The sequence below is a fragment of the Nanorana parkeri genome, unplaced genomic scaffold (genome assembly GCF_000935625.1).
Source record: "Nanorana parkeri isolate BGI_ZX_2015 unplaced genomic scaffold, ASM93562v1 scaffold720, whole genome shotgun sequence".
In the NCBI taxonomy this organism is placed as follows: domain Eukaryota; kingdom Metazoa; phylum Chordata; class Amphibia; order Anura; family Dicroglossidae; genus Nanorana; species Nanorana parkeri.
The window spans coordinates 308869-324085 of NW_017306988.1; the positions used below are offsets into that span (position 1 = coordinate 308869).

The window sequence follows — 15217 nt, forward strand, 5'->3', positions numbered from 1 at the left end:
TCAGGGGAAGGTGATGTAGGTGGATACAGTGGTGTGGGTCAGGAAGCGGGGGGCAGGTGATGGAGGCGGGGGGGTTGTGGGGGCCCATCAGCAAAATCTTGCCCAGGTCCCAATTAATATTAAAGATGGCTCTGCTGGGCAGTTACAGTTTAAGTGTGGTATATTATATCTGTAAAAAATAAACTGTTTATCCAAACATCCTATGCAGGAAGTACCATATCGGCTTAGTAGAGAGGGTGCATTATATGGACAGTGTGCCATTCCTTGGAATGTTACATTGGCTTACAGTGTTGTCTGTTTGTTTTGGGATGACGGTTGTGGGGAAATGCACATTCTTGTAGCAGATGTTGAAAGGAGCAGAATGTACGCTGCCCTTTGTATCTGCATGGTAGACATAAAATAACAGCCTTCTGCTAGCCGTCAATCAACGTTCTTATAAGCTCAGCCCTCGACTAATAAAAAATTACATGTATGCCAGGAATCCTATCTGGAATTCAGCTGGGTGAGCTGCTCGTAATAATTATACACTTTCCAAACATGCCGACACCTTTCACTATAACCGAGAAGACATTATTAAGGCCCCCGGTGAATTCACGTACATACTTGTTGGCCCCGGCTGCTTGGGTGAAACTTGTTAGGTCTATAAATCAGGCAACAAGAAGGAGCCAAGAATGGTGCATTAGCCTTGGGCGCTAACCATAGATGGGCCACCTATGAGCCCACAAAAAGCAAACTGAAAATTAAAATTGCGGAAGACATCTGAGCCAAGGAGGTTATTCCATGAATTCTGAAACCAACAGCTAGTGATTGAAGGCAGACTTCAACAAGAGCTAATACTTTAGTTCTGGTTAGCCGAAGATGGATTAAATTACCAAATGAACTTCGGTTAAAAATACAAAAAAAGTAGCCAATTTAAATGTAAAATAAAAAAAACTGCTTATGATGCAATACCCAACTTCAGTATGGAGCTATCCCTGCAGTAATTCTTTTCTACCACTAGATGTCCCAGGTCTTCTGAGTAGGATGATGGCCAGCATCATTCAACCCACTTCCTCTGAGCCCAGGCCGTCATGCAGTGGCGAAACAATCGCCATAGCGATCCAGGCGGCCGGTATGGTGCCCGGGGCACAGGGCGGCCTGGCCAGGACATCCATCCCCCTGATGCCGTGCCGGCCGCCTGGGTCGCTTTGGCATCTCAGGCTGTTGGCTGTCATCGGCGGCTGTGAGGAGGAACACGCCGCTGTTCAGATCACTGACAACCTGTCAGTGATGTGTGCAGCGACGCATTCCTCCTCACAGCTGCTGCTGAATCAGTGACAGCCAGCAGCTGTGGTGGAGGAGAACAATGCCTGGCATCAACAGCGATGGAGGAGGCAGGGCACGGCTATGGAGAAGGTGGGCCCCAGCGAATGAGGAGGCAGGGCCTAGTGACAGAGAGAGAGAATATCTGTTTTACAAAAAATATTTAGCACATGACAAAGAACTCCCAGAGCACTGTGGGTTAGCTAACGAGAGAATCCAGCAGAATCTGCCAGCTTTGAGGCTTTATTTTTCTAACTCCGGACTGAACCGACCAAGAAGAGAGAAGTCGTTACAATGAGTGATTTGCCTTTATGTAAATTTCAGCTCAAGCTATTGAGTTCTTAATTTTTTTAGATTAAAGAACCAAAAGGAGAGCCTGGGAAACATGAAAAGAAACCTACAGCTCCACTCGCTGACTCAAAAAGAGAATTCAAAATATTTTATTTTTATATAACTATATATAGATCTAGAGATCTATATAACTATAGATCTCTAGATCTCTATATAGATCTAGAGATCTATAGATATATATATATCAAATGTATTTATTTAATACCCTGACCATAATAAATAATTAAAAAAATATGTTCAAAACCACTATACATACTGTACATTTCCTTTGGAAAAAAAACAAAATGTGAATATAAGACACTTGGTTATACACCATAATTAAAAGAATCAAAGTCCTGAATTTATCAACTGCATTTCACTCCTATGAGGCCAGAACAGGCTGTGTTAGCCTATGTCTTCCTGACACGTGGGAGCAGAAGCAGCCCCAGGTATCTGAATTGCCCTGCCTAAACCCATTACAAGTCTGAGAGCTATGTTGTGTAAGGAAGTATCATTGTGTTGGCAGCTGTATGTGGCCACCGCAGTAATTGTTCCACTTATTGCAGATACACAAGATAATGCTCTAGGCAAATGATTGGGATTCTCTGTGGTGTATTTATGACTCTCTTTCACCTTTCACACCACAGAGCTCTGCTGAACATTTTTAGAGTGCTAATTTAGTAATTAACCACTTTCCTGACTGTGTAGCCAGTTCTTGTACTTGTGAGGTGAGAGGTCAATTGGTAACGCCTCTGTGTGGTCCCTAGTCATGTTCTTCTGTAGAACGGCTGCTCCTTTTGCACCTATTAACTCACTTAAAGGCAGTGGCGACTCTAGGAACAATATTTAGGGGGGGCACATAAGATACCACAGTCAGATCTGGGGGGGGCACTAATAAATACTTTTTATTTATTTAACTTTATTTATTGTTTTACATATTTTTTACTTTTTATTAATTTAACTTTTTTTTTAAACTTTTTTAAATTTTATTTTGTTTTATTTTTTAAACTTTTTTTTTTACTTCATTGCTGGAAGCAATAGCCAGCCTGCTATTGGATATTTCAAATTGCGATAGCCAAAAACAGGCTGGCTACCGCACCCACCCACTGTCTGCTCTCAATCAGCAGAGGAGAGACCTGAAGTTTTCTATCAGGTCAACCTCTGTTGATTGACAGCAGGCAGTGGGCGGGTGCAATAGCCAGCCTGTTATTGGCTACTTGGCTACCTGACTCTGCAGAAATGAAAGCTCCACGGCCGCCCCTGAGAAAAAAAACCCTTCCTGCACGTGGGCAGGAAGGTACCAAAACATCAAATTGGACGGGGGTGTTGGGACGTACCAACTGTTCCGTACGACCGCGGCGGACCCTGCAAGGACCAGTCACAAACACCTTGCCGATCCCTGGCGGGGGGGCACAAGGGGGGGGCAAGTGAAAACCTTGCCCCCCTGTAGCGACGCCACTGCTTAAAGGATATAATTATGGATTTAGTATTCTATCAGACTGCAGTGGTCCATTACAGCATAAGGAGCCAAGAGGAGCCAAAAACAAACATATATGTATGCATTACACCTCTGCAACTCATGCACATTTCCCCATGTTGTAACCCTTTAAAGACCATGTAAGTACATAAAAATACCTTTTGATCTGTCAGAAATGCACTAAGCATTACTAATTTAAAATATAACTTCCCCCTATGCTGTCCTCCTCAACATAGAAATGTATCATTCTGTAGTCCCAAGAAACCAACAAGGAGGGCTAATTAGACTTCTTCAGATAAGACAGGAAATGTGCACAGGGCACAGTACAGCTCTGATCTTTTTACATGATCCACAGGTATTTATTTTGCACTTATTGAACAGATATAACAAAACACTTTCAATTGTATATTTAGCCGATCAAAAGGGAGAAAAAAAAAGAAAAGTTAATTGTTAGGGTTGACATACTCTTTACGTTATTAAAGATGCAAGTATTCAGGACTTTACACGTGTCTCTTATAATTGTATCGCCTGAGGGCAGGTCATAATATAGGTCTTGAAAGCTTGCATCTTTAATACTTACTTTACCCAAAAAAGGTATCCATTAAAAAATCAGAGTTGCTGGATGGTTAACATGCCACTGTAGTATTGACTACAGCAGAAAGGGTGGCTGGGCAGTTGCGGAACTCTATGTTCTGGAAAGTGTTGTTACCTCCCTTATGACATGCGGCCATATATTGCAGCAGAGTTTGGTTATCTAGGTTAGTACTTGCATTATGATACAAATCTTTTGAAACGTAAAACAATTTCTATATATACATTTTATCAGTATCTTTAGCAATCAGGCTGGAGTTGCCTTAAAGGGACCCTGTCACCAAATTAGAAAATTGCAGGTAAAAGCACAGAAAATTCAAGTATTTTACATGCTTACTTGCAGTGTTACAACATGCCTGGGGACGTACTAGAAACTTTGACTAGTCAATTCCATAGCAAAGCCTCCTCCCTCTTTGCACATTATAGCCCTCTCCTCTGCTGGGAGTGTCTAAATACTCTCTGCGCTGGCCAAGCTCCTCTACCCCTCACCTAACTACATAACCTTTTATGTAGGGAGGTGGGAAAATACAATAGAGTGTTATTTGAGTGATAGCTTTGAGTATGTTGGGGCTGCTGACATCACATGTAAAATGGCAGCACACAGCAGTAGGTTCGGGGCTTTTGCATGTCTACATAAGGGAGCTTTCTACAGATAATTAACATGCATAAAATATGTTAAATTTACATTTCATCTTATTGGAAGATTTTGGTTAAAATGAATGATCTGGAGACAGGATCTCTTTAAGGTTTTAGGAGTGGGAGCCAAGCGGAGTCAGCGAAAGCTAACTTTCATCAGACTGCAGCCTAATGGCCCCCTACGACCTGGCAGAGACGCCGGGTAATGATGGAAATTACTATTACTCCTGGTAATGATGGAAATATTATGCAGAAACAAGCTGCATAAACCATATACAGAATTCCAAGCCGTCTGCCACAGACAGCTCATATATAATATATCAAATATTTTATTTTGTTTTCTTTATTTTCTCTTCATGAGGAAACCTTACTACCATAATTGCACTAATAAAGAGAAACAATTGGGCTACACTTCCTGCCAAGGAGGGAAAAGTGTCGCAGCCAACACTATCTGGCATTTGGACACGTGGATAGGGCTGATCACTCATGGGGAGACGGAGGAAGCATTTGCCATGTGCTAGAGAATTGTGCGTTCATCAGTTCAGATAAATAAATTAAAGAGGAACTCCAGGTGGATATTTAAATTAATATATAGACTGGGAGAGGAATGGTCATCACTCTGAACCAGTCAAGCTGGCCATACACCAGCAGAATTTTGTTTGAAAAAAAATAGTTTTTGGAAGGTTCATTTGGTTTTCTTATAGTTAATGGGGTCAAATTGATAAATGTTTTCAATTAAAGTTTACAAATCGAACAGGACAGGGCATTTTTCTCAAACTAATGAGATTCTAACATTGAAGTTGGTTTTCATTTGGGAGACTCCATTTATTCTAAAATCGAATGTTAAAATCAAACAAAATTTCAAATGACATTCGTGAAGTCTCGGATGGCATTTATCGAATGTTCTGATTAGATTTTTTTGTAAGAATGTTTGTACCAGTATATAGACAGCTTTAAGTAGGGTATATACTGTTATATTTTCTTTCTTCAACCCGAGGGCGGAACTAAGAAAATTGAACCAGATCCCTGAATTACCTTTCTTCCAGCCTCGTTGTTGTGTAAGTTCATGAGCCGTCGGGCATTTTTCCTTATTTCCCGAGCATCCACAAATTTCCTGGAGAACTCAATGCCGTATTTGATGTCGGCCGAGCATCCTCCCCACTTCCATCCTTCTTCCTGGTTGTAGTAGCCCTGCTTTTCCCGGTCACAGCCGCAGTTACTGAAGTTTCCCTGGCTGCAGGCAGAAGTCACTGCATGAGCCACCCCGGCAGCGGTGATTGCATAGGTGAAAGCAGCTTCCCTGCTACCTGTGGAGAAAAAAAAGAATAACTATGAAGTGATCTGACAACCGTTTCCTTCACCCAAAGTTAAAAGGCATTATTGTTTAATGGGTCAGTCCATACAAAGGGATATTTCAGTTTTTAGTGGATCATGGAGAATTAAATTACTTGACAGTCTCTTCTATCTCATGGAGACTCTACTGGTGAGATGTTTACAATGAGTTCCCAAATATGCACACCACAGTATGAGGGACTCCCACCATCACTGCTGGATTGTTATTAATTTATATTATAGAGAATGGAGGAGCTGAAACACACAAAGGTGGGCAGAAATATCCAGGTAGACATGAACGGAACCGGTAATTGTTTTGGAGTATGCAAGACATATAAGAAACCAGAGGCTGATTCCGCCTATAACTAAAATATCACTAACTCTTGGTTATTCACCTTTCCCCATGCTGTTTTAAAACGATGCAAAGGAGGAGAAACTAAAGCTTTAATGTGAATGGTAACTAGGAGACGTCATATATAGGATAAGTTACCCGCTGCAAAGCTATTTGTTATAGTTATTTATAGCCTTGGGGCTATATGCTATATGTTTTAAGGCCATGCACTCCTGGCATGGATATTTATTGGTTAGTGTTCTGTAAGAGTTCCCATCAACAGTCATGTCTCTGTGGTCCCAAACAGCTATCCAAGTTCTGGGGACAGGGGCGTAGATATCAAAATGAACATAACTCAAGACAATGTTTTTAAAACTGAACAGTCTAATGAAGAGTTAAGATACAGGTTTTAATGCAGAATAAGTCTTGATGCAAATGAAGATCACTAGCACTCAATGAATACTTGTTAATTCTTGTTTGTATTTATTTGAAAAGGTGCGTCACATGCAAAAACCAACGTTTTGGGGCCACGCAGGGTCATCAGGGTGACATAGGGGTCTATCCACTAAGCTGCCGTAGGCAGCCGAGTGAAAGACCGACCTGAAGTAAAGTGAGCCGAACGCTGTTCGGCTATTCACTTCAGGCTGGTATGGCTGATTTCAGCCGTATATCGGCTAAAATCAGCCATACATCGGGTGGCATCACGTGGCTTCGGGTCGGCCGAACATGCTCAGCATGTTCAGCCGACTGGAAGTGCAGGAGGAGTTCGACTCAGCCGATCCAGCATCTGGATCGGCTAAGCCGAACCTCCGGCTGGCTACTCGCTGCTGTTCGGTCTATTCTTATAGATGCCGAACAGCAGTGAGTGAATAGCCGAATGCCGATGAGCGGCATTCGGCTCAGCTGTTATGCTCGGTCCCTCAGAGGCAGAACAGAAAAATAGTTTAAAAAGTTTTTAAAAAAAAATAGAAAACGATTGTGCGGAGCTAGCAATGACAGCTAGCTCCGCCCAACCGTTTTCTATTGGCCGGCTAGATTCCTATGGGCTGTTTCAATTTGAAATAGCCAATAGTAAACTAGCATTGTACCCGCCCTCTGCTTATGGACCTGATGGAGAACTGCACCAGAGGGCGGGTGCAATGCTAGTTTACTATTGGCTATTGCAAATTGAAATAGCCAATGGGAATCTAGCAATGCATTCCTATGGGCAAAATTTTTTTTTTTTTTTTTTCTATTCTGACACGGCTCCATGTCAGAATAAAGAAAAAAAAGGAAAAGCAGTGTATCTCTCCTGGGCGGCTAGGAAAGGGAGACTCCCGAGCGCCCGGGAGAGTTTGCTGTCTGGAGATCACTGCCCCTGGTTAGCTGGTAACCAGGGACGCTGATCTCTCTGCAAGTGGCCCGTACAGCAGCCCTTCGGTTCTACTGAACCGAAGGGGTCCTGGGGCCGAAGCTAGCTGAAGGATCGGCCGAATCTGCGGCTAGATCCATCAGCTGCTTCGTGAATAGACCCCTATATGTTATATACCTATATGTTATATCCCCTGGCAGCTACATAAAAGGTTATGTAGGGAGGTGAAGGGAGGGATGGAGGAGCTGGACCAACACAGACAATGATTAGACACTCTCAAAAGAGGAGAATATTATGATATGCAAGAAGGGAGTGGGCTATGCCAAGAAATTGACCCTTAACGAGTAGTTTTTCTAGCAAGTTCAAAGGTACATTGCAAATGAATAAAAAAGAACAATTATGAAAAAGAAAAAACGAAGGCATTTTAATGTTGCTTTGTATCTCGCCTATACAACGACGTTCCTGCCAACAATAGATCTTAGTTTGCTTCTGCCCCAGCAAGATTATCCATGTAACAGCCAAGGCTTCAAAGAAAACATTTATACATTTATACACAGAGGGTCGGTTTCCTAATCATTTCACAGTGCCAGCCAAAGTCTGACAGCAAGCCTCCTGGTGCCAGGAATCCTGGGTAAAGTCCATGGCTGATGGCATGCATTTTTTCAGTGTTTCTAATGCATTAATTTCCACGATTCCTCCTCACCACTCTTCATCAGATGTTAAATATAAAAAGATGACTTTGGTATTGCAGAAATGTTAAACACGTCCTGGCAGACTACAAGCATTCTCTCTAAACCCCATTCAGGATTCAAAGCTGGATGGATTCTGGCTGTAGTAGTCTCTAGGAATAAAAGTCAGTATAGGCTGCTACAAAAACTTAAGCAATATGCACATTGTAGCCCCCTACAGGATATTTAAAGCAGAACTCCAGCAAAAAAAAAAACAAACTAAAACACTTAAAGAGCCCATTAAAAGTTAAAGTTAAAAAAAACAATATTTTGTTGCAATACTAATGTTCAATCTGTAGCGTTTTCCCACAGTACTTCTTTTCTGTCACAAGATGTCCTTAGTCTTATGGGTATTGTCACTGTTGTTTCACAAGTCTGTAGCTTTGAGCATTGAGAACCTGACCATGCCTAGTCTTGCTCACTTATTTCTGGATTGACAGCACTGTTTCTGTTGCTGAAACCCTACCATTGTGAGCTACAGTGTCTGGGAGGGGGAACATGTGAGACACGAATGATGGAGGATTTGGCTCAGTCAGGGAAGGTAAAGGAGGTTTTTGTTCCCTTCATGAGGCTTATGTATCCCATCATAACTGGACTTGTTTAGATTGTCATAGAGAAGCCCCTAGTTAAAAAGTGCACTTCCTGGAATGTTTATCGTCTGGGAATAAATATGTAATAGTGTAATAAATATGTAGAGTCAAAGACGGCTTGAATTTGTCTGATTGAGAAGGAATTGGTGGAAATTCGAGCTGCCTCTGGCCAGCCTTAGCCACCATCCCAGTTACATTATGGCACCCAGCTGTTATTATAGGGAATAATGCAATTATGTGTATGTGTGAGCACAATCTAAAAAAGCATTCAGTACATCCCTGCAATACATGTAGGTATCCTAATGTTTTAGCCTTTTAAAAATGCCACACTAGCTCTGACTGGCGGAACGGACGGGGGAGGGGGCGGGTACAGCTGGCTCTGCCTCTAGATAGGCAGAGCCAGCTGTCACTCACACAGCTGGGCGGATCCCGTCATCTAAGTCGGGATCCGCTCCGGCTGCGGTGTCTCAGTATACCGCGAGCTGTAGCTCGCGGTATACTGAGCTTAGGGTAACGGGAGGACGCTAGTTTGTGTCCTCCCGTTACCCTAAGGAGAACTATGGGGAAAAACACTGACCCCATAGTTCTCCTTTAAGCCTCTGCTGCATTGAAATTCTAAGCAATGTTGTCAGAACTGCCTGCTGGACTATAGAGCTCTGCCCATACCCATAACTCTCTGTTCCTCTACAAATGAATACATTGATATCTTTCTCAGCAAAACAATGTTGCTGGCTTGACTCCCAAGAGCCTCCCCACACACTGTGTGTGGGGAAAGGGCTTTTGGGAGATATTATACTGGGGGAAGGAAGCATGTCTACATTGATATAACCTGGGTTTCCATCAGCTGCTCCTAACGGATATCAAAAGCCTAATAAAGATGTCATAGGGAATAATAAAGTTGTTTCTCACGACAGAAACAGGGTAAAAGAAAAAAATTAATGGCAGGGTATGCTGTAGAGAGGGAAAGGGAGGTTTGGGGGTAAATTTGGGAAATGATTAGACAAGCACTTTAGGTGAGCCAGACATGAAAGTGAAGTCACTCACTCTAAACAAGCATTCTATTAGTGATGTTAAAGCAAAGCCAGAACTCCTGATCTACATACATGTTCCGGGTCAGTGACTCAAGAAGTACTGAAGCCAGAGGACATAACAGCCAAGCAACTACATTTTGGAAAGAGAGCTCAGCAAAAGCAACCTCACTGTTTCATTTCAGAGCAAGTTTCCTTTAATACATAGCTTGAATAGATTGCATAGAAATGTACATTTATGGGCCATTTAAGATGCAAACATTGAAACACATTACTTATACACCCCTCTGATTGCAGCGTAAAGCTGTGGCTATCACAATGATAGAAATGACCGTCTAATAGACTTCCAATGGGAAAGAAGTAAAGAGTGTATTAGGTGTGAAGAGATCAGATGGGGATTAAGATAATCTCTGGATCACACAAGTTGGCCTCGTTATGCAGGGAAACCCATAACCACCATTAGGCCTTGGAGGAGTCTTTCGTCTTTTCAATTGCACGTGACATTTCAACAGCTTGTAAAAGCTAAGAACCCCGTCCATATATCATATGCCAAGCTCTTAACTCTAAACCATTAAGGCCCATCAAACACTAAGACCTTTCCTTACACACTCTAGACAGCGTATCAGTGGAGAGGGCCTTCGGGGTGTAGCAGGCCCACAGTCATGATGTCATGCCACTGAAGGCCATGGAGATAATTAAGATAGCAAGCACCAGTGCTTCTGAGAAGAGTTCTTTGAAAGCCACAAATGAGGTGTTGATGGGAGACAACATCCATCACGTCAGGGCTAAATCTGTAGACCTGAAATATCCAAGTGCCATAAACTCTGTCATGCAGAAACAGCAATTAACTCTTCAGTTTCTAGGGGAAAGTACTGCTTTCCTCAAAGAGAAAGTATTATCATTCTATCATTTCCATTACAGATAAAAAAAAACAAGGGAATGTAATCTTCACTAATGGATACATGGTGGAGCAATGTAGGCCCCACCAAAGAGTTCTTCATCCAGATTCTCCTGAGCTGCCAATTCAGCCCTTTAAAGCCTGTCAGTCACCTAATAAAACTTAAACAACTGTCCACTGTAAGAGAAGAGGTTTTATATTTACCTATTTGTCTCCCACCTGCCCTGCATTCTAGCTCTGCAGCCTCCTGCAAAGTCTTTGGCATTTGACACTTCCAGGACTGTGTGCTATGGTTCCATCCTTCAATCGCTACATCACTACAGTGACATAGGGGTCAGAGGATGCAACTACAGCTCACGGCGGGGATACTAGCACCTATCACTCTTGGAAATGTTGAATGCTGAAGACTTTGCTGGAGGCTACAGGTACTTGGGAAACAAATACCTACAAGACCAACCATTTTGTTTAGACCGGTACCTGGACAACATTTCTACAAAACATAACCATTTTGTTTAGATTGGATTGAGTAGCCAAAGGTTAGAATCTCTGTCAGATTTCCTTTTTAGTTACAGGACAGGAGGTAAGAATAATCTGCCCCGACACAATTAAAGCACTTTAAAACAAAGTACTCTTATCTTTCTTGACCCTTTTCCCATGTCCTAGCCTAATACTCACCCTCCCCCTCCACAGATGCATGCTTGCTTTAATCAGTCTTCATTCACTGCCCTAGCTGTGCTTGCGCATTACAACCCCATAGACTTCTGGGGACATGCCTCTTATCTTCTCGGGCCTAAAACACAGCCAATAGCAGATGTAAACAAACAGCGGAACCGTGGCCAACGGATCACGGCATGTATGCATTTGTGGAGGATGAGGGTGGGTTAGGTTAAGTAAGGTGAAATGCACTTTGTTTTAAAGTGCACTTATTTTTTTAAAGTGCATTTAAGCTGGCCATACACTGGTAGATTTTCATACCATCGTTCATAGGAAAAATATCTTTAGGACATCTGATAATGCCATCTGAGACTTGACAAATGTGGTTCAAAATTTTGTTTGATTTCAGAATTCGTTAGATTCAATTATGGAATGAATGGAGTTCCTTTAAATAAAACCACTTGCACTGTTAGAGTTTTGTTGGTTCAGAGAAAAATGTATCACAAACAATGCAGAGGGGTCCCAACAAAGGAATAGGAGTGGCAAATTTGTAAATCAAATTACCAGTGTGCCTACATGTATTTTTTATAAACTATTGGCATCTTGCAGGGTCAAGAATTTTTTATAGAGGTGTTGGCATGTTTTTATAATAATAAACTGTTTATGGATATTAATGTATCATTGTTTTATTCTCATTGTGTGCATCTCCTGAGGGTTTTTTTTTTTCTTGATTCATTTTTCAGGGAAAAATTTCAATTGTTTTCATCACTACTGTCAAAAACGATTTGATTTGACCTAATTACCTATTAAAAAATGTAACAAATGTTCTAAAACTAATTTTTTAAACAAATTTCTACTAGTGTATGGGCAGCTTCAGGGGGTCTCTAGCTGTTCTCCAGTCTAAAAAAAGATGTTGGCTGCAATTCTACTTGAATCAGACTGAGCACAAAAAGCCACTTTATGTAGCACACTGCTGCATATCCACATACTATCATCTTTGTAAAATGCTTAGTACCAAAATGCTCAGTATTAAAATGACCGCTCCCCTGACCAGCAGAAATGTAAATTATTGTAGCTTCGGTTGATAAGTGAATTCAGAGCCTATGAACGTAGTAAAAGCATACTAACGTCTGGGAAGCGTAGACACCATAACAAGTCTTGTGGTTATCAACTGAAAAGCCGACCAAGGGAGAGACCTAGAGCAAATACACAGTGATTTCCTATAATCATTGATGTGTAATATAGAAAGGGACGTAGTACACTGGCTGCCAACACCAGCAATAGAGGAAAAATTCTAGAACCGAAAAATGCCTCACTTTGCACTTCTACCCTAAAATCCACCTTTAACACTTTCATAGTTGGACAGCCTATTAAAAAATCAGGATCTTTTTTACTACCAAAGAAGATAAAGTGCCACATTTGTTAATTGCATTAAAAAAAAAAAGTGCAAATTCTGTGCAAAATAGTTTGCACGAGAATTCGTACCTACTGAATCTCCACTGTGACTTGTGCGGGTGCAATTATTTGCACCTGTGCTGCCCATATGTGGTTAATTATTGTGCTGCCCTCGGCCCCCAGTAGTCAAAAGTGGGTGCACTGATTGGTAAAGGGGCTCTAATAACAGTGAACTCTAGTGTCTCATATAACATTAACTTTCTCCAGCAGTATGTCAGCAGTCTCTAATCATATTTTTTAGCATTACATATAGTGATTATTATGTGAGGCTCCCCGGGGTTGTCAGTGGCCACAGTTGAGGCTCCCTATATCTAGTTGACTGCCAATGACCTGTAGAGTCTTGACTTATATTAAATAGGAAATAGTGTAAGTTGTAATTGGAGTCCTTGTTTAAGGATTTTAATGGGTAAAATGCTTTGCACACAATAATTTAAAATGTGTCCATTTAATTTAATTTCAATTTATTTAGCACACTTTGTTTAATACGAATATGACTGTGTATTGGGAGTAATTTTCCATTGACCATTTTTTGGGGGAATGCTTTTGGTTAAATGTCACCAAAGTCATAAACAAAAAAATTTGATTTGTTTCAGCATGCCATTTTAACATCTCTCACTCTGAATCTTTAAATTGAAATGTTAATTTAACCCCCATGAAAACCTTTGAATAGATGCTGAGAAGCATATTCATATACATTTCTTGTATGCCTGTGTCCACATTTCATTCTGACTTCCTAATATCTCCCATTGTAGATGCACATGTAGAAGCACTGTGCTCAGACTACTAGTATACTGGTTTTTTTCACTACTCTCTCACAGCTTTACCCCTCCTCCCTAATGTCCTGCCCACATCCCGCCCACCTCTCAACTCGGCCCAGCTGCAGGTGGCACTAGGCAATGTGGGAGATGACCCAAATTGAGATGACCCAGATGGACAAAAAAAACAGCTGAAGCTACTACTCAACAACAAAGACTTTTTTATTTATTTCACAATGCTTGTTCTGACCATCTAATGTGATGCTGGTGCCTTTAGATCGCCATTAAATAGATTTTTAAAGGGCCAGTCCACCCATTACTGATATTTCAGTGTTTGGTACTTTCATTTGCAAGATCTTTGCACTATAAGGGGTCTCCACTCTCCCTGCTGAATTTCTTATGTATTTTATATTATGGAGAATGTAACAAGAAGCGTTGAACACATACAGTATAGGTGGACAGGAAAACCCCAAACCACCAGGTGGACAGGGACAGAGTCGGCAGAGAGATTTCTTTGTTGGTGTAGCCAAGACATACAAGTCAGGGGCTGACTCAACTCTGGGTTGTACTTGCCCCCTGGGCTAAAAGTTGCCAGTCAGCCCCTGGACTCAGCCCACCAGTTGCCACATTTAACAAAAATAAAACTTTTGTAAGGACAGGCCCTTTAACAGTCTAAGTTACTATGATTAGAAAGCCAAGCAAAGCATTTGTTCCTCTGGCTCGAGACTGTGTAATGGAGAAAAATTTCAATGACTTCCAACAGGCCACTTTACAGGAATCCTGTACAGAGAGATACACAGGCGGCCATTGCTTTACCTCCTTTTGAAAATGCCATTTACCTGATTGCATCTGGTTTCCAGCCTGTAACAAGCATTCAGCCAGGGAAGCCACTGTGAACTTAGTACTCCAGATCTGCATACTTTTTTACAGTCACTGATTAAAAAATAACTGAAACCACTGGATCGGCAAGCTAGCCACACAACCAGTATCTTCAGAAGGAGAGGTCAGCAAAGAGGGTCTGCACTTCTTTCCGCACAGTAAAATAATCCAGTCATATAACAGTACCCAGTATAAGTTGCTTGTTCCCTGACTGTCATTATTACCCCCTGCCTTCACTACTAGCATACAACTAATGAAGTTCAGCTCTGCGTACCTGTTCTAGGGCACTGACTGTACTTTATAATTTGCACATATGCCTGGGGACAGGCAACTTTTAAAAATATGGCCAGCACATTATTCTATCATAGCACGTTCAACACTTGTAATATTAGTTGGTCCTCTTAATAAGCTGAGGAATCAGTTCTATCACAGAAATCTGAGCCCGGCTTCCCAGAATGAGCACAGAATGGTGTTTTCTGAAATTTGCTTAAGTAAATATCGGCCAGCTTTTCTTGGAAGTTAAGATTCTGAGGAGCAAAAATCATTGTTTAGTTTGGACATGGAAAGTTTTGAAGCTTTGCTTAGACTTTATGATTGCAAAAAGGTTAAAGGGTTTTCCATGTTCCACAAGTAACCGATTTTCAGGATGCCAGGGATACCTGATTCCTGAGTTACCGATGGCGCGAACCCTGCCAGATGTAATAATATGGCAAATAGGAGGGATTTCCACTTACATTTGTGTTGCGGGAAATCCCTTTAAAGCATTATTTTTATTCATTGTTTTAAAAAGGCAATTCTAGGCAGTGAGAAAAAATAATTTATCATTTATTATTAAATAATTATCTGATAAAAAATTAGAAATTATTAAATTATTATTTTA

The 15217-nt window shown here is 41.4% G+C and overlaps 1 protein-coding gene across 2 annotated transcripts in view; it reads right to left on the minus strand.

Moving 5' to 3' along the window:
* Positions 1–15217, minus strand: part of WNT7B (Wnt family member 7B) — a 103920-nt gene that overhangs the window by 10357 nt on the left and 78346 nt on the right. For both annotated transcript variants that reach the window (XM_018564074.1, XM_018564073.1), the window contains exon 3: positions 5372–5643. In XM_018564074.1, the coding sequence (XP_018419576.1) occupies positions 5372–5643 (272 nt within the window). The remainder of the gene's footprint in view (positions 1–5371; positions 5644–15217) is intronic.